Source organism: Pholis gunnellus (genome assembly GCF_910591455.1).
Source record: "Pholis gunnellus genome assembly, chromosome: 10".
NCBI classification, from domain to species: Eukaryota; Metazoa; Chordata; class Actinopteri; order Perciformes; family Pholidae; genus Pholis; species Pholis gunnellus.
Window position 1 is genome coordinate 14769174 of NC_136537.1, and position 21362 is coordinate 14790535.

Consider the following 21362-nt stretch of genomic DNA (forward strand, 5'->3'; position numbering starts at 1 on the left):
CAAAGCAAACAGAGCAACTGAAGAAAGGGGACAGAGAAAAAGGATTCAGTGAGCAGTTTCAAAATTAGATAGACGGGCTGCAGCTGTCCACGTTTTAGACAATTGGAATAGAAAGGTAGAATTGTGATGCAAACTATGTCACACTGTGAATATGATTGCCATATTCAGCCTCAATCGCGCCTGATTTATTTATTTTTTGGGGGGAAAAAACTCAAAATATCTGAAAGAAAAGGATCAAGGGCGTCCTATACTCAAGACAAAGCAGTGATTCAGTATTCACTGTGTATGAGGATGTTTTGTGTTTCTATGAGCGCAACACAGCTTTGTTAATACTAAAGATCTCTGCACTAAAATGTCAACAACCATTTACAATTTTTGCTGGAAACATGAGTCACGGCAGTCCGTTTTTCATTTGTGTTATCTTATGAACAGACTATGCATATTGCTCCGTTGTTTTTCGTCAGATTAATTACTTTTATTAAGTTACCATTATTCAGATTTTTAATTTTCCCAACTTTGTGATTTGTGTGTGTATATATTTTTGCCTGCCTGCAGTGCTTTGGGGTTTTAGAGTAATGAAAGGGAAACAATTTCAAAGAGATTAACTCTTCAGCTGCAGATAATAATGAAACAATGCATCATTTTCTCCTCCTGTTACAGCCACTGTATTAGAAATCAGGGAAGAATATGTTGTGTAATTTGATTATATTTTCTCTCGCTCTGTCTCGTTTTGTTTATTTTTTTTTTCCGATTTTATTCGAAGGAATATTTCAGGGCACAGACAGCATAATGGCTACCAGCCAATGAACTAAAGAGTGGTTTTAAGAAACAATAATTGAGCCTGAGATCAGAGGCTACTGCTCTTCCATCACTGCAAGCAGCAGCGAAAAGTCAGGGAACAAGTCAGGGCACAACAGGAACTCAACTGCTGCGAGATATATTTGTTTTGCACTAAAACCTATGGTAGCAGCCAAGTTTGTTATTCAGGAACTCAGCGAGCAACTTATCAGGGCAAAGTACATTAAAAGGATACAAATGTGAAGCCTGGACCGTGGGTGGAGGATGGCTTCCATCTTGTTAAAAGGGCCCGGTGAAGTTATGTCGGATTTTAACAACCATTCTCACAGATTGACCTCTCCAGCGTTCTAAAAGCCCTTAACGCTCGGTTCATCACTCCTTTTGCTTGCAGAGGGCAAGCAAAAGGCAGGGAAAGAGCAGCACTAAGGTATGCTAAAGTCATCCACGATGGAATCTGTCAACTCTGCAAATGGCTCCCTTTCGCCCTCCTGCCTCGTGCGTGTTATCAGCCGAAGGAGTCGATGACAGAATGTCTATTGAACTCTGACTCTCTCTCTCTCCATACAAATTATTTATATCCGTTGAGCAACGTATGTGTAGGACAGAGCTTGATTATTAGTCAAACAAATGTGGACTCGGCTTGACAGTAAGAGGAAGAACTAAGGAGGTGGTACTTGTCAAAAGTGCTCAGCCCCCTAGTTGGCTGGGAGCATCCCTATTTGCCTCACATCAGGTCTTCTTTTTCACCTTCCCTCGAGTAATCATAATTATATTGGGAAACTCTATTTTGTTGCAAGGCTCCTGACAGCCCTTGAGAATGAAAAATACAATTAAATAATTTGGTGCTGCCAACACATCTTCAAGCACAGCAGGATTTGGGGGCAAAAAACTGCGGGTGGGCTTTAGCGACATTATGAATGCTATTGGATCAGCTTTTGATTGACAGATAACTACCTCAGAGGCCCAATGAAGTTTTCCCCAGATGGATTTGCTTAATGCTAGTTAACAGACCTGTTTATTCTTATCATTAAAACACATTATCGCCCGGCTGTAAACGGGAAAGGTTGACAAAGTGACTTCATTATCAATACAGTTTGGTTTTGGTTGATCAATAACTAGGCTTTGCACGTGTTTTTAAATATGCATGCTATATTAATCATTCATTCCGTCTCTTAAAAGCTGTTCTGTTTTCTTCTGAGACTTACCCTGCAGATGCTCTGATAAAGAACTGCAAGTTACTTATGCTGTTGACAACAAGGAAAATCCTCAAAAGGTAGTAGCCTAAGGATTTCTTTCTTTCCCTCCTGAAAGTCTACCCCTTTGTTGCTGTGGTGGAAAATAGTGTGGGATTTGTTGGAGGGTTGAGTGTTGGATTTGGGCATACCGAGTGCTAGGCGGCGTCCTTACATTTTGTTTCCCTCTACTAGTCCAATTTCATATTGATGAGCTCTGCAGCAATTCAAATTGCATGTCTTCTTTAAACATTTATCTAGCAAAGAGAGCAATCACAGTCTTTGCTCAAATCCTGCCTCTGCTGAAAAATGCAAATGCTATTGCTGTGAAAGGAAAATGTGAGAGAGGTACTGCCTGAAGAAGGTCAGATTCTGCAGCTAATAAGAACAGGCTTTGTCTTACGGTTATGACATGGACACAGCGGGTTGAAAATGCAACCAGTCCGTGTGATGGATCCTTTGCAGTTCAGCTTTCACAGAGGATCAATAGTAATACTCAATTGTAATTTAACCATCTGTTTCAATATGAAATTGCAACTTGCTCTCAAGGATTTGCCGTGCTGCATATGTATTCCTCAATGGATGTCAACTGCATAAAACAATAAAGTGGGATGCCTCTCTGATATTTGCTAGGAGGTCCACGGAGAGAGACCGCTGACACACGTTTTCAAAAAAGAGATCTCAGTTCTAGGTCTTTTTTTCAGTTTATGAATTATTTAGGAAAATGGAAACATACTTCTTTGCATCAGCACCGGGTATGAAATTGCTGTGTTATTCCTTCATCAATAAAAACAAATCAGCTTCTAAATGCATTATTCGGATGACAGCTTATGCTTAGTCCTTGCTCAGTCAAAGATGATAGATATGACAGCAATGTGCAGAGGCTGAATGTGTCCGCCTCAGTAGTAGTTGGCACAACAGAGGGAAGCTCACGACGCCTTAGGAACTTGATTAGATGAGGGTGGACGGTATATTTTGCAAATCGTATCAAAGAAAGTAAATTGGTGAAATAACTAAATTGGTATAGTCTATTTAGTATAATGCTCATTCTGGATCGTCCCAAGGAAGCTGCTTTAAAATGATAATCCAGTAGAGGAAGGGAGAATCCCTATAGACCTGCCTCAAGCTCGCTTTCAACCCTATTAGGAAATATTATGCAGCCTTCCAACGAAACCTAAACTCGAGCCTTAAACTCTGCTGCCTGCAAGCCTTCCCCTTCCTCTCTGGCTGAGCAAGTATCACAATGAAAATCTCAGAGCACTAGTCAAATAACTAATTAGTACTAATGATTATCTTTGACAGATGTCCATGCAGACAAGTACATTATTAAACATTACAGTTTAGCATTGTGTTCTATTTTCAATTTGATGTTATTGGTCATTTTGAATAATTGATACTGTAATTAATACTGTAATCTAAGCAAAAATAAAGGCCATAATAACAATAATAACACAACGGCCCCCCTATCCCCTGTTAGAGACACACTTTATTTAACCCTTAGCTCAACCAGGCAAAATGTACTTCTTTCAGTGAATTTATACAACGATTTACAAGATCAACAAAATGCCCAAAAGATGTTGAGGTCCTGGATGTACCTCCAACAAGGTGAAAAAATACAGATCTTAGCTTTCTCACACTACCAAACCAAATCCCAAAAGTGCTGCATAGAAGAGTGCTCTGCCTGGCTCCAAGCTATATACGTGAGGCTGCCTCAGGCAAATTCTGGGACTCTTCTCTACACGTAGCAACAGCATATCGGCTAAGAGTGCATTGTGGGTTTCACTTTTGAGCCTTTTTGTGTTCAAAAAGCATGGCGCTCTTTCCTTGTATCAATAAGCTCGATTAAGATGTTAACCTTATTCTGTTTCAAACAAGATTGATGAAAGTACATCTGCTAAGTTAGCTTTCCTCTGTTTGCGTATAACTTAGGGTATGAGTCTACTGTTTAGTTTCTGCTATAATGTTGTGAAATTTAAGCAGATTTGCACCGAACTGTAGCTAAAGGCTGTCTCTACTGCTGCGAGCCAACACTTTAGGTTTACTGTGTATAAAACATATGAGCGGGGGGGGGTTTCGCAACTAAATCAATCAGGTATGAAAACATTTTACGATTTAACATCTGTGCCCAACAGGAGGCCTAGTTTACCGAGCACACATCTGTCTGACAGGGTGAAGGGAGTTCAAACCTTGAGTATACAAGCTTCTCCGCTAACTGACGACTTGCTGCGTAAAATTCCAACATTTAAACGAATGCATTAAGGTTGGAATATATTTGATTTGTTTTAAGTTGCACTCAATAGGCATGGACAGCAGGAGCCCTCCAGTGAGTGATGCTAAGGCGCCGCCCAGCTCCATATGGTCAGTGATATTTTGTGGAATTACTGGATTAGTGTGTGCCTTTGGTTTGGTATAAACTCAGTGCTTTGTCAATATCCATCACGGCTGAAAATCTTACAGTCCATGCAGTGTTCAACGAGTCCTTTAAAGACTGTCTCTCTTGTGGCACATATATCAATTTGTTCAGTGATTTATTTGTTGGCTAACTGAGCTGGTATCACCTAACTCATTCAGGTAGACAGTGTGTGTACTTGCTTGTGTGTGTGTGTGTGTGAGTCACAGAGAGAAAGAGAGAGAGAGAGAGAGAGAGAGAGAGAGAGCGAGAATGAGCAAGAGAGAGACAGACTATGCAATGCAATCATACTTGGCCTGCATCCACTCACACTGTAATGGGAAAAGCAGCGTGCAGGCATAACTCTCATGAGAAAACAGGGAAAGATGAGAAAATAAGTGGGTCAAGCACTAGGCGTGAGGGGCAGGCCTGGCAAAGAGGACCCCACAGAAATCAATGCACTTCTCAAAGCTTGCTTTGGTGGGATATCGAACACCAGAAAAGTGTGCTGTGGTGGTAAATGACGGGCTAAAAGCTGGAGGTGCCCTATCTGAGTTTGATTATATCATTCCCAAGGCATTCTTCGTCATCAGATCTTGTGAGTTAAGTATCATAATAGCTGTGTATTTTTGCTGTTGCAGTAAATGCTACCCCAATTGTCGACCATTACAACGCTTGCCTCCCAAGATAGAAGAAATGTTACATCTCTGGTCTTCTTGTGTAAAAGAAGCTAATTGCTGCTGTCAGTCCCTGTGCAAGTGTGAACTGGATTTCCAGGCAATTACCAAGGGTATTAGAATAACAATAGCAAACAAACAACACTCGTAAAAAACCATATCATTTTAACTCTTTTGTCTAACCTTCATTTACTGCCAGTTTCGTATTCTAATGTAGCCTTGTTGTGGTTTGCCATGACCCTTCAGAAGAAAAAGAAAGGTTAACACAGTTGGCTCTTTTTTTTATAATGGATGACTGTAAATGTGGATTGCATGGACCCAGTAAAGAGGTGACATGGTGCCCCCTATTTCTTTGTAGCAGGTGGCCAGTTCTTATACTGACAGCACGTTTACATTTGAGCAGGTTTAGAATATGAAACTGGCAGTAAATGAAGGTTAGACAAAAGAGTTAAAATGATATTGTTTTTTACGAGTGTTGTTTGTTTGCTATTGTTATTCTCATCCTCACACTTTCAAAATGTATTTTTGACTTTCTCACCTCAATCTGTCAAATGCTTCAGTGTTTCTAAGCTTCAAACTATAACTCAAAATAAACTTCCGTATCCACAGGAAGTTAGGCTTGGAAAACAAAACCACTTAAGTTAGGTTTAGCAAAAGAGCGTGGTTGGAGTTAACTTGACTGACTAAGGACTCACGTGATTAAATACACAAAGGTCTCACATGACAACATGTCAGCATATACTTTCAGTGTCGCACAGGAAACGAACAGCGGTTTCCTGGACGAAAGTCCTGTGTTTGTTTGACCCGCCCACCTAATTTGAACTATCTCGCACTACTGCCAGTGTGTATAAGGACACAGATGTGTTTACATCGGTGTGTAACGTACAGACGCTGAACAGTGCCCCCGAGGGGCACTGACCAAGCTGCAGTAATTGAGGCATTGGGAGAGAAAGTGGGTTTGCCTATCGAAACAGCAAACTAAATATTAAATAAAAATATCTCACATCATGTCTGAATTCTACCATTCCATTCATAATCCAAGTTGATTAACAAAACAATGGCAATGCAATTTGGGTTCAGGAGACAAATGCTGTAAGTGAAATTAATGAACAAAATTCATACATTTTATAGAGCTGTAAGATTTAAAAGTCTTTGTCTAATCTTAAATTGTGTGTGTGGATCAAAACTGAATGAATAGACATTGAAATGAGTTACAACTGTTCAACATTATATGCTGCATATATCCTCAGGCTCTTAATTGTCCAAATAACTGCAGGTCTGATAATTGCTTTAAATTTGCCAACACTACAGTCCTCTATAAATGTTTACGTAACCTGGCTGCTGAGATTCTTAGTGACATGCTGAAACCTTTTTGGGCTTTTGGCTCAATTACCAGGGGCACTGCTGTGGGAAATTGCAAAGTGCTCTGTCACAAAACCTCCTTTAGACAGGCTTTTTTTTTTTCTATAAAAAGGGATGAACATATGGAATCCCTTACGCACACATCACAAAATTGGCCATAATTGAGACCACTTTAAATACAAAATGGAACACTTTCTGAAGAGCAACCAGCCTTGATGGAATCACGGGTGACCTCGACTCTGTCTGCTGCATCTCTGTCCTCTGTCTCTCTCCGACAACATTGCACTCTGTAGCCTACAATGATATGTTTTTTTAGAAGGCAATCAACATCACAATCTAGCTCATTGAATATATGATTGTCAATACATTATATATAAAAAATTGATTTTGATTCAAATATGATGTTTATGTTTGAGTTTCGGTCAACTGTTCATATAGACTTAAATCATTTTAAATCATGGCTTATTCAGTGTTTTCTTCCACCAGGCACATTGAGCCATCTCCTCTTTTACACTTGAGCTTCTACACAATTGAAGCAAATGGTTTATAAGAGGAAACATAATAGAACTTTTCCTCAGGGGAGAATCCAACATTTCAATGTCATATCTACTTTATATTGTGTATGGTTTTGGTCAGCGCTTTAATGTGATATAAAACACCACGGGTCCAGTTCAGGGGGGGGGGGGGGAAATCCCATTTACAAATTGTGTCCTCGTTTGTTAGTGCCACGGCACCTCAATTACCCAGTGAGCAGGTTTTTATTTATTCAAGCAGACAAAGTCACGTATTCATGAGGATTAACCCGAAACTCGCTCATAGACTGGCAGGCACAGATTGCATATTTTACCATATGAGAAATAGCTGACGCGTTTACCCCTCAGAAGATTGAGAGAAAGCAAGATGAGAGCAGGAGGAACGGCTGCGTGAGCTTTTGGGTCACTGTATGGTCAGTTTCACTAACTTTATTCTGATTTGTGTTTTCAAGAATATATAAGAGGGTATTATGAATAATATGTGTGCAGTGAAGAGTGTTCTTGCTTGGGAGAAGTGAAAGAGCATATGGCTCTATAACACAAGATGGGGAATAGTGTAACACTTTGTATTTGTAACCCGACTCTATAGTTCTCCCAGTGGAATATGGGCTTTGGATCTGCAAAAACAATTTAAAAAGGAAATATTGCATGAACAAATCCAAATACAACATCCACATTCACAAACAAGCTTAAAAACAACACAGACAATATATGCATCGATTCCCGTAACTAAAAAAAGTCATAGTGTTACACTGAATGCCAACAAAATACATTACCTTCAGATCAAATGTAGTCCCTCCGGAAAATATCAAATCATCCTAATAGCTAAAGTTCTCTTCAGAAATTGTTAGGGAAATCCTCTGTCCCCTGTCATATTACCCACATTTATCAGGATGCAGCTTAGCCATTACGTCTGGGGGTTTATCAAATTATCTGCTTGCAGAATGGCCGAAAAGGGACACATTACAAACAGCAGCTCTTTGTCTGAGCTGCTGCAAAGCAATATTCCGGGATGCTGCAGCAACCAAAAGCAAATTATGGTGAACATAACACAGAGTTCAGTGGAGCGTTAAGAGAATGGATGGCCCTATCCTGATTTTCTATCTGTTGGGACAGATGTCCCTACGTCTCTGTGACTCGTGAGGTGGACGGCCCTGTAAGCGATGGCAGATGCTCCAAAGGTAAGACAGATGGATTTTGCCAGTGTTCAGTGGAAGTATGCACATTTTTCACTTTGGATGAATTCATATTAATAATTTGCAACACAACAATAAAATCTGTAATGCCTAGCTTGGAACAAAACTAAAGGTTCTCCATGTGAGAACGATGAACAAGATTTATCTTTACAAAAGATTGGAACTGTTATATTCCAGGATATACAGCATTATTTCAATGTCTTTCATTTTTTGATCAAACACAGGCTCGGACCTCTTTGCCTTCTTGACCCTAACGACCAAACATGTTTTTCAACACTGAAGACAGTCCAGAAGGCGGCAGTATAGAGGGACTGGAGTTTGTCCCGGATGTATGGTTTCCTTTGTCCTAAACCATGAAGACGGAACACAGTGAAAACAAGTCTGCTGCTGAAGGGGTGTATTTAAAACGTATATTAAAGTAAATGAGTGCCTGGTTGAGAGCACAAAGGCCTGCGTCTGCTGCTTATGAATATGTATCCACGTATGCCTCTTATTTAAATCTCAGCAGCTGCTGACAAGAAGCCCAAACCCAGTATTTCACAAACACCATGCCTGCACTGTGATATCGAGCTCTCATTGTTGGGTAATTGCCACTGATGGAGGAAAACAATATTTCATTCAACACAATCTGTGGTAAACTGAAATCAATGAGGCTGAATAGTGTGATTAAAATTTGATCGGATCACTGACGACCAACAATGACAACAAACATGGAACAGAGCTCCTTTTTTTTTTTGAACACACAAAGCCGCTCAGTGGTTTAAATGTTGTTCAGTGTGTCCTGGATAATGGCAGCCTATTGATCCTTTTGGAATTGATTCTGAAACGCCAACTTTTCCAGTGCTTCACGTTAATGTTGAATAGAGGCAGTAGCGCTATGTGAGACCTAGTTATTGAGACACACTGGGAGATTTTTCTGTTTGAGTTTTGAGTAGTTGGGCTGCTGTGTTTATGTTTGATCTCTTGCAGCAGGAGAACCACACTGAAGAAGGATCAGCGAGTGGAGGCTTTCAAAGACCCTTAGCTTGTCAATGGTAGTGTTTTGTGCTTCTTAGTTGTACAAAGGTTTGTTCAGCTAGATTCAGATCAAGGTGCATTTGTGTGTATGTGCCTCTGTATGCCTGCATGTTTTCTTTGTGTGCCTTGTGTTTGAAGTCTTCGCATGCATCTGTGAAAGTAACGGTGATTAATCAAGTAACCAAATACCAAATAGGATGCTATTTTTCTTTTTTAATAAAACAAGAGGAGATATACAGAAGAGGGGAAGAAAGTAGGTCAGGATTTAAGCTTAATGTGTGATGGAGTTGGACTTTAATAAAGAAAAAGATAAACATTCTCTCCCAAAACCCAAAAACCTTTCTCCAATTATTCTCCACAGATTCATTAAAATATACAATTAAGACACAATAAGTGTTTGTTTTTAACAGAACACACATACATGTGTGATAGGTTCAGTTTTATACGATAATAAACTTCATTTCTTTTACTTTAAGACTAAAATGTTCCCCATTCGGCATTTTCTGGCATTTTTAGCGGCTGCTTTGAGACGGGCATAATAACAATGAGAGCATTAATAATCAAATGTATTGAGTTCCTTCAGGGCTGATTTCAGGCGTGAATTCAACATGTATAACAAGTTAAGTTGCAAGAGATGGTTATGGTCTGTTATATGGACCTGTGTTCCCTCAATCATCCTTTATACCACATGAAATGCGAGCCAGCATCAGACCCTATGGCTCTGTCCACACCACCATGTGTTGCATTGAGGGTGTATTATGTCATGGACCAGTGACTCCCAGATGCGACAGCAGGGCTGATCATCAATTATTATACCTCAGTGGATCAAAATGAGCATATCCGCTCATTTCAACATCCCCAGAGCTGGCCTGTGGCGGCTGAGCGACGGCTTAGTGCACCTGTAAGCTCAGCGACACCAGCCGGAGCCCTTGCCGAGGCAGTGGGACATGCCTCGAGACAACATCTGCCTCCCCTTGGTGACCTGCCGAGTTAAGCCAACTGCAGAATCAAGGGCATGCTCGCAGAGGTCCCTGATTTTATCATAACAAAGACTTTGCTACCGCTGCTGCCTGTAACTGGCTTCGGGAGACGTTCCAGTCTATTTTCTGCTAACACTGTGAACTCACTCTGTCTAACACAGTCTTCTTACACTCTATTTCATTCCTTTTCTTGCCATTCTATCAAAAATGAACACCAAGAAATACATCCAAGGAACCCAGATTCATGTCTGTGAAGACATCAGCCACTATTGTTACCAAAATGAAGATTTAAAAAAATGGGTTTTAGAAACTTTGAAAAATAATAATTTCCCCACAAAATATTGGAAATATGCCATTTTCTTTCTGATAATCCAATTATTGTTGCGTACTCACGATCAGTTCTGTGAGGGTAAAGCTCGTGTGAGGGTGATGCATTAGTCGGCATGAGGGAGCCTCTGTATGACAGATGTTTGACACTTGAAATCCAGTGGGACCCCTGGCTAAATGGAATCAGGACAAATCAATGCAATCAGGCAGGTGTCTGGAGGAAATGGGGACAAAGGGACACATTCTGTCTGCCGGCTTGCAAGAGCTCCTGGCGAGGATTAAGCACCAGGTCCGCTTCTGTTTCTGCATGGAATGGCAGACAGCTGACTGACCTCACGAGTGCTACATTGCCTTGAGGTCCCCACAGATGCCTCACAAAGAGCCCGGGCAGAAGTGCCTCGCGAACTTGACCACGGTGAATGTGATGAAGACCTCGGCTCGCTTGCTGAAGAGGCTACACAACAACCGGGTTTATGTGTTCAGTGTCAAGACCCTCAAAGACCCCTGTCATTGTCTGTTAGGCCAAACATGTCCTGCAGGGACTACCTGGAAATCTACTCCCTCAGCATATCCCATGTGAAAAACCACATCCTAGTCTTTCTAGGATGTAGTCTTTCCTCTCCTCCTTTTTCTTATTCTTGCCACACCTTCACTCCATTTGTCAGACTTACCGGCCTGTGCGTGGTTTCTCAAATGTTCCATTTGTCCGTGAATACCAATTTATCAACCAGTCAGTGTATACGTTGATCGGTGCAGTACATGTACAATGCAGTACATGTGGGAGTAATTCCCTTCATGGGTGTGCATTTACCACCTGGGTTAAATTAGTAACTCAGGATGCAGATTAAAAAACATTCTGTAACCTGCATGTTTTATTATATTCCAACCAATTGAATTAACTGCTGCTAACTTCATCAGAATTCCAGTGTTTCTGTGCATGTCTGTGTGTGTGTGTGTGTGTGTGAACTGTTATGCATGAGATGTATTGCAATTCCATGCCCGTGCTTGTGAAATTAATGATTTCACAGGAAAATATTGCATTCCTTGTGAATGACACATTTGACTTGAAATATGCTAATACACGAAATATAGACAGATGGCATCATAGTTGTAGCCGTCTGTCATCATATCATTGATGTCATTGCTGCAATACTGCAGCTATCACTGTCCATTTAATCTCATCAAAACTGCAGTTTATCTCATTGTGATTTCTTATTGAAAAATAAGCAAGAGAAAAGCAGCAATATCATTTTACATTGGTCACAGCATGCCGTTCTCCAAGCAAATTTACCTTGTTTTTGTTCCTTTTTCTCATCTGTCAGCATACTTGTAACATTCATTTTGCTCTGATGCGTCCACAAATGTGCTCTTTTTAGGACAATGGAGCTTTAAAACGTCTCTGCCATACAGGATTTCTGTTCTGCAGCATATCAAGACAACCCAGCTCAATAACATTAAAGGCTGAAAGAGTTGGTGAAAATACAACCCCCGTGATGCTGTGGTCCGCTCAGCCTTCAGGAGACATATTGATGCACAGTTATTTTGGTCAATAAGTCCTTCTGAGCAGAGGCCATCCTTATCCTTGAGACCGACTGCATGTGAAAAATGAGAAAGGGATGAGACCATGCATTTTAATCTGTCTATGCCGCTATATCTTAAAGGGAGGAAGAAGGGATGGGGGTAGAGATGGAGCATGTGGTGGGGAGAGAAAGAGGGAGGGGGAGAGATGCACTTCCTCTAACCCCGTCTCAGCCTCACTAATGCAGTTGTTCACAATAAACCGTATATTGGTCGTATGGAAATACAACACCTCTAAGCCGGCGCATAATGGCTTTATTGAAATACGAAGCAGGCTGACCTCTGACCTCATGAAAGAATTTATAGAACATCAATTCTCAAATTAGGAGATTTTGTGTTTGCACATTTTCATATGCACAGATGTTACATTTTGTTTGGTTTTCAAGTCAAAGAAAGACCAATCCCCATTGCATAGAGCAATACAATGCTTTTGGTTCAAGTTTGAACTGGGAAGTGGCAGGTGTGCACTATGTGTGCACAGTGTTTGTTTGTGTGTTGGTTTAAACGTTGTGTGAGATGGGTGGGGGATGCTGCGAGGGACAGCAGCAGTTAAATTGCAGAGGAAACTATTAATGCAAACACAAGCTCTCAAACTAAAAACGAAAAGCAGTGGGTTTTTTTTTTTTGTAAAAAACTATCTATAACAAATGGCCTTGAATAAAACATTAGCACATCTATATTTTATAGCTTCCCATGTTTCCCCCTGCTTCTGAGGGGAGTGAAAGTTTCTGCTCTTTCAGACAGGTATGGCCTCAGCTCATCACACTGAAAGGACAGCACGGTTCTGGAAAACTGTTGGGAGGTTTGCGGTGTCCAGATCTGCGGGGAGATGTCTTCAAAGTTTAGAAGTTCAAGTAAGTTAAAAATGATCTGACTTAATCGTTTTTTATGGCCGCTTAATTTCAACCATAACAAAACGAGGAAAAAAATATGTGATACGTTTCCTCTTGCATCATATGCCAAAGACACTATGAGCATCCAATAAATGGCTTGCCCATTATTTTTCCATTGAAGATGTGTTGCTGTTGTTTTTAATTACTTTTGTTTGATGTTACTGAGATCCTATCAGCTACATGGAATCAAGGGCTAGAATAGTTCACCTCTCTAGATCACAGCATTTCACAGGTTTAATATGCAGTCCAAGCCATATTCCAGTTTAGGCATCACAGAGTCAGTGAAATGGAAGAAAGTGAATTGCTGGCTGGGGCCTTTGAGCCTCCATTCTTGTTTGAAGTCTCTCTCCATCCCTGCCGAGTTCAGAATACATTGTCCAGAGACAAGATCAAACTTGGCAGCTATTGATCCCTTCCCAAACCAGACACAAGACTTACTGAACATGTTAACAACTTCGGAATGAGTATTTTAATTGTACAGGTCTTTAAAAGCCCACTCAAGTCACAGTGCTGCTGAGCGAATTTGAAGCAGCAACTTTCAGACAGTCAAACATGGCGTATCGAGCCAACTCTCTTGTTTTTCTCTTCCAGCTGAACTCTTTGAGTATTCAAATCACATCTCTCAAGGCACACCAGAGCATTAACTAATGTTGAAATAAAAAATAAATGTAGAGATGCATTAGCAACAAAGACAATATGTTTATTATATATTACATATGACTAGACTACACTTATATAACTAGATACATATAATTAAAGACGTTAATTTGTTGATGTCTTGTGAAAAACTAAAAAAAGCATCCAACAATTCTCTCTTGCATTAAAAATACGTTTAAAAATAAGTATACTACATATAAGTATGTGTCACTCATAATGTGCTGTAGGTCTGTTTTCAGTCTTAACACTGCGTGTGTTTCAATTAGTTTGTAAGTCAGCCCTCAACATTGTGATAATGTGCTGAAGTATTTTCTGCTCGTGACATTGAAGCACTGCTAAATGGTATGGAAACTGTAAATGCCATGCTCTGATTGTCCCGAAATCTTTCAGTAGCCTATATTTCCCCGCTTTGTTCTGTATAGATTTCGTTGTTTGTACCAGAAAGCCCCCGTCTCAACTTCACAGAAGACTATGGCAGGGCAACAAAGAAGGGGCCTAATACTCTGGAAAAGGAGGTTTCTAACATGACACTTCTCAGTCGTTTGAAATAAGGTGGAGAGAGATTTCTGTGAGCTGAGTTTACTCCTCCAGATCAATAGCTTGTCTCTCTCTCTCTCTCTCTCCGAGACGACTGGTGTGGCATTTGAACCAGATAAAACAAGAGTTCCCCTCCACCTCACCTCTGAGAACTGAGCACTTCCACCAAATCCCAATCGGTTGAGAAGGATACAGATGAGTCCATCTAAATCCCCTCCTGACTCAGCTCTAGACCCCCGGTGGTCAAAAAAAGCAGAGAGGAAATAAGAAGAAAAAAAAATCTCAAATCATCTTAAAAGCCGAGGTCCAATCTATGTAGGTTAATACTCACTGTTGCTTCATTTAGCTCTGTTGCAGGCACTGGGGCAGCTGTAAAAAGTTCTGGGAGCTAGAAGCACAAAAGCTTTTATTTATTTATATGAGGGAGAATATATAGCAAGAAGCAAACTGGTGCAAATGATGTGAAAAAAAGGAGTTTGAAGAAGTTATCTTGTACGTTGTGGAATAACTGCAAGAAAAGGAATAGGCTGCATTACCATTTTATGTGCGGCATGAATTAAATATACACACCGCAGACAGAATATCACTGATAACATGACAATTTGTAAGGTCATGATGTGAAATGAATTAGAAATGCTTCCTCCCATCTTTTAACAACCACCAGCAACGTACCCCTAAGCAAGGCACTTCACTCTCAATTACTTTATTGAAGCTGCTCATTTGTCAGCAGCAGATGACGAGATGGGCAGGCAGGAGTAAAAGGTTGCACTAAGTGTTAATGTGGAGAAGGGCATTACTATCAAAGAGAATGCCTCCTCAGCCAATTTGACATGAATCAGAAGTTGGGGGGGGGGAAAAAACTAAGCCTTAGAGTCTTACAACAGTTCATCATCTTTCTAACCTGTCAGCCAATTATCTGGATCTTGGTACAACGTTGGACTTTAAACTCTCCGAACAAGGGTCCTCTTCTCCTTTGCATGTCAGCTTAGTCATTCCCCCTGGTCGCTGATGACATTGTAACACTAATTACAGCTAATTGTTCTACGCTGAATGGATTTAGTCACATTGCAAATGATATACCATTGGTCAGTGTCACAATGTTTCCACAGAAAAATTCAATGGGGAATGGAAATTTGCACAAATGATTGTAATTAAGAAGCACATTCATTACTTCTAATTGCATTTGAGAACCCTCAAAGTGAAACTGAGATTGGACTCATATGAATAATTAATGTAGCTTACTCAACTGAACACTATGGCGTTGTTGCCGTCACATAATGATGTGCTAAACTATTGGCATGTATGACAAAATGCAGTTCAACAGTTTTACACAGAGGCTTAGTTGAAGAGTTCCAATCACAACCAACTGACTTTTCTTTTTCATGCTTCCTCTTGAAATCCCTTTATTTATGGGCAGATTGTGTCTAGACAGTTGAATTCCAATCTTAGCACAAGCTTGGCATTGGCGGCCAGACACACTGTAATAAGTTAGAGGTTTGAAAAGTATTAAAAATTCAAGTGGTCCCTTCACACTAGATTTTTCCAAAAAAGGCAGTTGTAAATCAGTCAACCGCAAATTCAGTCTGAGAGCTATTATGCAAATGTTGGACCTAAAGAAATCAAAGAGTTGGGAACGTAACCCCCACAAAGTATGAACCCAGCAAGCCTTTAATCAGATTATTTGTCTACTGGCATCAGGAATTAAATAATGAACTATAAAAGCCTTGGACACAAAATTGCACAAATAAAATACAAATTATTCAAATATCAAACAAAATCATTGATTGAAATCTGTTATTTGATGAAGCAATTCCCTTTAATAAAAAGTCTAGTTTTATAATACACTAGCAGCACGTTTAAAACTATAATCTTATTATACTTGCAGTGTTTAAAAAGGATTGGCTTATTTTAATAGCAGATTTAGATCTTAGACAGACAAGGTGTAAGCTGGTCATTTGAAAGCCATATGCCACAGATTAAGATACGGCACTATATTGTACAGCTTTTCATGTTTCTTCCAGAGACTAATGCACTGCTTCAAAACGGCCTGTAGTGAGTTGCTTGTAAGTGGGCAAAAAGCACAAGCTCTTAAATCCCTCAGCTCCAACAACAGGGGGAAGAAATAAGTATATTACAAATCGCCCCCAGAACACAAAATTGTGTATTGTTTGAAAAATGTGAAAGATTCAGACTCAGGGATTTGCTCCCACTTTGCTGCTCTTTGTCTGAGGGCTTAGCTCTGTGTGCTGTTCATGACACGATGATTCCCATCATTCAGAGAAAAAATACTTTTCAGGACATCATCAAGTCAACAACAGACTGGCCAAAATGAACACACAGGATTTAATCTTTCAATGTCAACTAATCTTAACCGATCACGAGTGCATTCACGTCACACAGAACAAGGCCAACGCTCACTGTTGAAAAACAACAGAATCTCGTGCACTTTGTGAATCCAGGAAAAGTCAGTCACTTCTGATGCCTACGGTGAAGCTGTGTAAACCCATATGGAGGACGCCACCGTACTGAGCCACCAGAACGTCAACTGAAACTGCGCATCTTTCTTATTTGAGGGAAGAGATGCATCGCATATCATTATGCATTCCTGCTTCTGATGTTTTGATGAAGTGTTGCAATTTGGCTAACAGGGACAGGTACGATTCATCACGCCTAATTGTTCTGGATGTGTAGTTCGGTAAAAGCCAGCTGTCAAGACGCATGGGGGTTGGACCTCCAAACACACATGCTAATGATATTAATTTGCAGCTTTTATCTATTTGTCGAGGCAGAGGAGGAAATATCAAAACCTTTGGAACAGTGTGTGACAAAAGAGGCGACAGCACAGAGACTGATGACGGGCGGTGAAGAAAGCCTGGAGGGGGAAGCAAGAGCCTATAAAATGAACAGCCGCCTAACTCATAAATAATAGAAACATAAAATGTCATATGAACTTTATTTCAAGAGTGGGTGGCCTAATAAAGATGCAGGTTTAAAGAGGAGTTGAGAAATTCATTGTCATAAGAAGGCCACATGGCTTGCCTTTGGCACGGACAATTATTCAGTGCAAGCTGACATTCTGGTCCAAGCTGAGGCACCTTTACGAAACCAAACCGCATTTGACTCCTGAAATTCTGTCTCTAGCGACTCCACGCTTGAGTCATTCAATCGCTCAGCTCTATTTCCTCTTCTTCACTTGGAGTCGGTCCATCTCCTCTCCCCACTTTCCACGTTTCCTTGTTCTTTCTGCTTTACAAATTCAGTCGACATAATAAGCGATTGCCACCGCCATGCCAGCCTGGTGCTCATTGATAAAACCATATCAAATCCATCTTAGACCCCCCTCTGTCACCAACGCACTCATCTCTGAGACGGTCAACATGCACAGGATCCATCTTTCCTTTTGAACGGAGCAGTGCAGAGTCAGAGTTTATCTTTAAACCTCTGGAAGAAGAAAATGGAGCCGGATGAGTCAGGCGTCTCTCACTCTGTCTTCAAATGATGTACGAACGGGTGTGCGAGTGTGTGTTAAACCTGCAGCATCTAAAAGCAAATGAAAGAACTTCCTTGACTTTAGTTGAGAATATTTCATCATTCAATTCTTAGTAATATTAAATATGAACTTTCTTAGCAGCCTGGAGAGGCAAACAATAGATATGTGAAAGCTGCATAGTTCTACATATATTGCACAAGGAATGATATATATGTATGTAAAAATAATCAAATCACTTATATGGTGTTTATACAATCCTCAACTATGATCTGCTCCCTTTTTTAGGGTAACGTCAGTAAAAAATATATTGACTTTACTATCATTTGGTGTGATGAGGTTACGACAGAGTATTTCTAGGAGCTTTGTGGTCAAATAAGTAAAATTACTTTTATAATATCCAACTACTAATATTAGACTCCAATATTACACTCTTGGTTAGTCTGTTAACACTCTCCCTCTGATTTTTAATGCAGCAATTTGTAAAAGTACACATGCATTTACCACATTAGCATGGTCTTCTATCTAAAACTAATCCACTTCAACAAATATTACCCCAGAGGGAAAGTGGGTAATAAGTGCAGTATTTGAGTAAGTTTATGAGGTATGAGATGTTTATGTCACTGAATATTAATGAGATGATGAGCAATTGCCTCTGTATGTGAATGAATCCCATATATGAATCACTGCTGTCACAATGGTGAATACATTAAAGTGAACAGCTGGGAAGGAGAGGTTTGATCATTAGATGTATGTGTTTGGATCTGTGTTTATACACGTGCCTGGTGTACAGATATGTGTGTGTGTGTGTGTGTGTGTGTGTGTGTGTGTGTGTGTGTGTGTGTGGGGGGGGGGGGGGGGGGGGGGGGGTGGGGGGGGGGGGGATATGGAGGTCAGCTGGTTGTGTGTCTTGTAAAAAAAGATTGCTGGCAATATCCTCTTATCAAAAATAGAAAAATCACATATGGGACGTACCTTTGCATGTAAATGAACAGGAAGCCATGGCCAGGATGTGTCACCTATCTTGTCTAATGTCTAACAAACGCATTCACAATCACACTCACACTGACACCCAAGCCCCGGACCTGTCAGCGCAGCTGCTGGGGAGGCAGATGCACCAAGGACTGTTGTCTCGCTTACAGCTATGACACAATGGCTATACTGCACGTACAGGTGCATGCAAACCAATCTATTTCTACCTGTGCTGTAGATTTTCTCTGCTGGATTTGACAAGTAACTCTGTGCAATGGCTAAAGCATTTCGAGCAGTGATACACACGGGCCACAGGAGGCGTGAAGGTCTGCTCCGATGTGAGCCTCGATCCAGCCTGCAATATATGATGCAGAGGGTTACCTCCAGAAAATATAATCCAACCCACCAGGACTAGAATATCTAGCTTGAAGTGGAGGGGGTTGGTATGTGACAAGGACAGGGATATGGGACTCAGAATAGCCTTGTTCATGTTAAGGTGGAGCAAAATCATTTCAGCAGCATCATTGGCATGCTGCTGGTGCACAGGCTTTGGATCTATACTACCACTGGTGGAAAAACCCAGGATCCTCTGTGGTGTGTCTTAAGCGCACTTCTTTTTCCCCTAAGCCAGTTATTTGAGCAATGCGTTTAAAATAAATCTGTTGTATATGTATGAGGAAGGAGTGTTGCTTCCCTGCGTTCAATGGGGCTTTTTATGGAGAACATCATCGGGCAGTAAGCCAGGCAGTGACAGCTGTCTTGTGAATTATTTGAATAAATTCAGTTCCAACTTCAGAGGTTTAATTCCCTTACCTTCTACAGCTTAGCATTGGACAACATTTACAAAATTCTGCCTTGCAAAATTAATTGTCATTAATATAATTTCTGCACTCCCATGACAACAGATTCACAGCTTGTTTTGATCAAATCCAATTAATTTGCTTTTCTAAAATGACTGAGCACATAAACACATAAAACTGCTGGGTTTTTCTCAGGAATGCAGCCCTCCGTCTTGGTTGACTTCTTGTGCGACAAAACTGTTGTCCTACTCGTCTAAAAAATGACCTCACAAAAACAGCAGGTATAGCAAAGAAACTTTTCTGTGTATCTACTTTGTTACTAGTTTACCAGAACGTGGTACCTTGTTAAATGTTTGCAAGGATGTCTTGTTTCTATGACAATCACAGCTGTAATCTCAGTGAATTATTTTACTATCTGAAAAACACAGATGGTCACTAGTAAACTATATTATGGAGAGTCAGCCTAAAAAAATCACAACAAAATTATAACATTTTTTAAATAAAAACAAGATTTGCCTGCTGTCTGAGCAAAATTCAGTACTCACTAGATTCGGGGTCTGAGTTTCCATCTCCCTCGGTGCGGCTGTTTGGTGACGTTTGCTCATAGTACTCCTCCTGGGGGAAACTGAGGGGAAGAGGTTGGGTGGTGCTGGCTGTGCTGCTAGGCTCCGGGTCTCCCAGCCCGCTGTCACTGCAACTCTCTTGGGAACCGTCTGGAAGATGGAACGTCACGCGGCGCTGGGTCTGGAGCACACCAACAAACAAGGGATGTTCTGTTAGAAACTGTTGGAAAAAAAGTGGGAGAAGAAAAAAGAAGAATGAAAGATTAGGAAATAAAATGTAGTGTGGGGGAGATTGTGAGTGACAGTTGTCCTGTAGGTTACAGCTAAAGACTGAGGGCTCTAAAAGGGCCAAATACCAGGAAGATGCATCATGCTTCAATCCTTCAAGGGCCCTAACATGTGTAACAACACTAAAGACCTTTACTGTTGAATACGGGGTTACAAATAACCCTCACAACATTGAAAGACTACATTTACAAAATCACCAGCAATGTTTCTTGGTCGAAATAGCATCTAGTCGGTTAGGTGCAAATAGGATTGTTGCCATGCGATATGCATTAGGGTGTAAATAGCCACATTGGCGAATAACCAATTTCTTAAGTCAGCTTGTGTGTTGACCATGCATTTTTCGTGTGTAATTTTGCGCTGCAGCAACATTAGAGGCTCAGGTTAAGTGCACTGGAAGTCAGGTGAAAAAGTATAAAGAGCGAGGAAGTCCGCGCAGGGAAAAGGTGGATGAATGGGTTAAACAAACACGGGACTTTTACCCAGGAGGCCGTTTGTTCGTGTCCTGTGTGAATACTCAACTGACTTACTACTAACAACCTTGTTAAAAAGCCAATGTCATAATCAATTCAGTGTTCAATCCTTGACCTCAGTTGACTACACGGTCTTTCTATCAAAATTGACCACCAGAGAGAGGTATGTAAAATCAGATATCATTCCAGGGATGAATGCACATTGGTAGTATCCTTTACAGGTATTCTCTCTGCTCCTAAAGAGAGACTTGATACACCAGCACTGACAAACAAAGAGTATTAATATGAGTGGTGACAACAATGCTCATTTATGCATGAATGAGTAGCGTTTACAAGGGAAACCCTTGCAGGATTGCATCAAGTGTTGTTGTTACTTGCCCAGCACTGCATTCATCACCTTTGCCTGATTTTAGTTGACAAATATGCCCAAATTGCATCCTGTCACCGGGGGGGACTAATTGAAACAGAGTCCTCATAACCCCAAAATAATTTCTGCTCTTATGAGTTTAGTGAATTACTTTTCAGATAATAAACTGACTAAAGGATGTATAATTGAGACTTCTTGTCCTGTGAATAGATAGGAGGTGTATAATAAGTTGAAATGTC

At 40.6% G+C, this 21362-nt stretch overlaps 1 protein-coding gene across 3 annotated transcripts in view; it reads right to left on the reverse strand.

Annotated features, from left to right (window-relative positions):
* The window catches only part of pcdh11 (protocadherin 11), a gene marked incomplete at both ends in the record, with an annotated part of 112740 nt that overhangs the window by 20010 nt on the left and 71368 nt on the right, over nucleotides 1–21362 (reverse strand). For all 3 annotated transcript variants that reach the window (XM_079167007.1, XM_079167005.1, XM_079167006.1), the window contains one exon: nucleotides 19981–20179. In XM_079167007.1, coding sequence (XP_079023133.1) covers nucleotides 19981–20179 — 199 coding nt within the window. The remainder of the gene's footprint in view (nucleotides 1–19980; nucleotides 20180–21362) is intronic.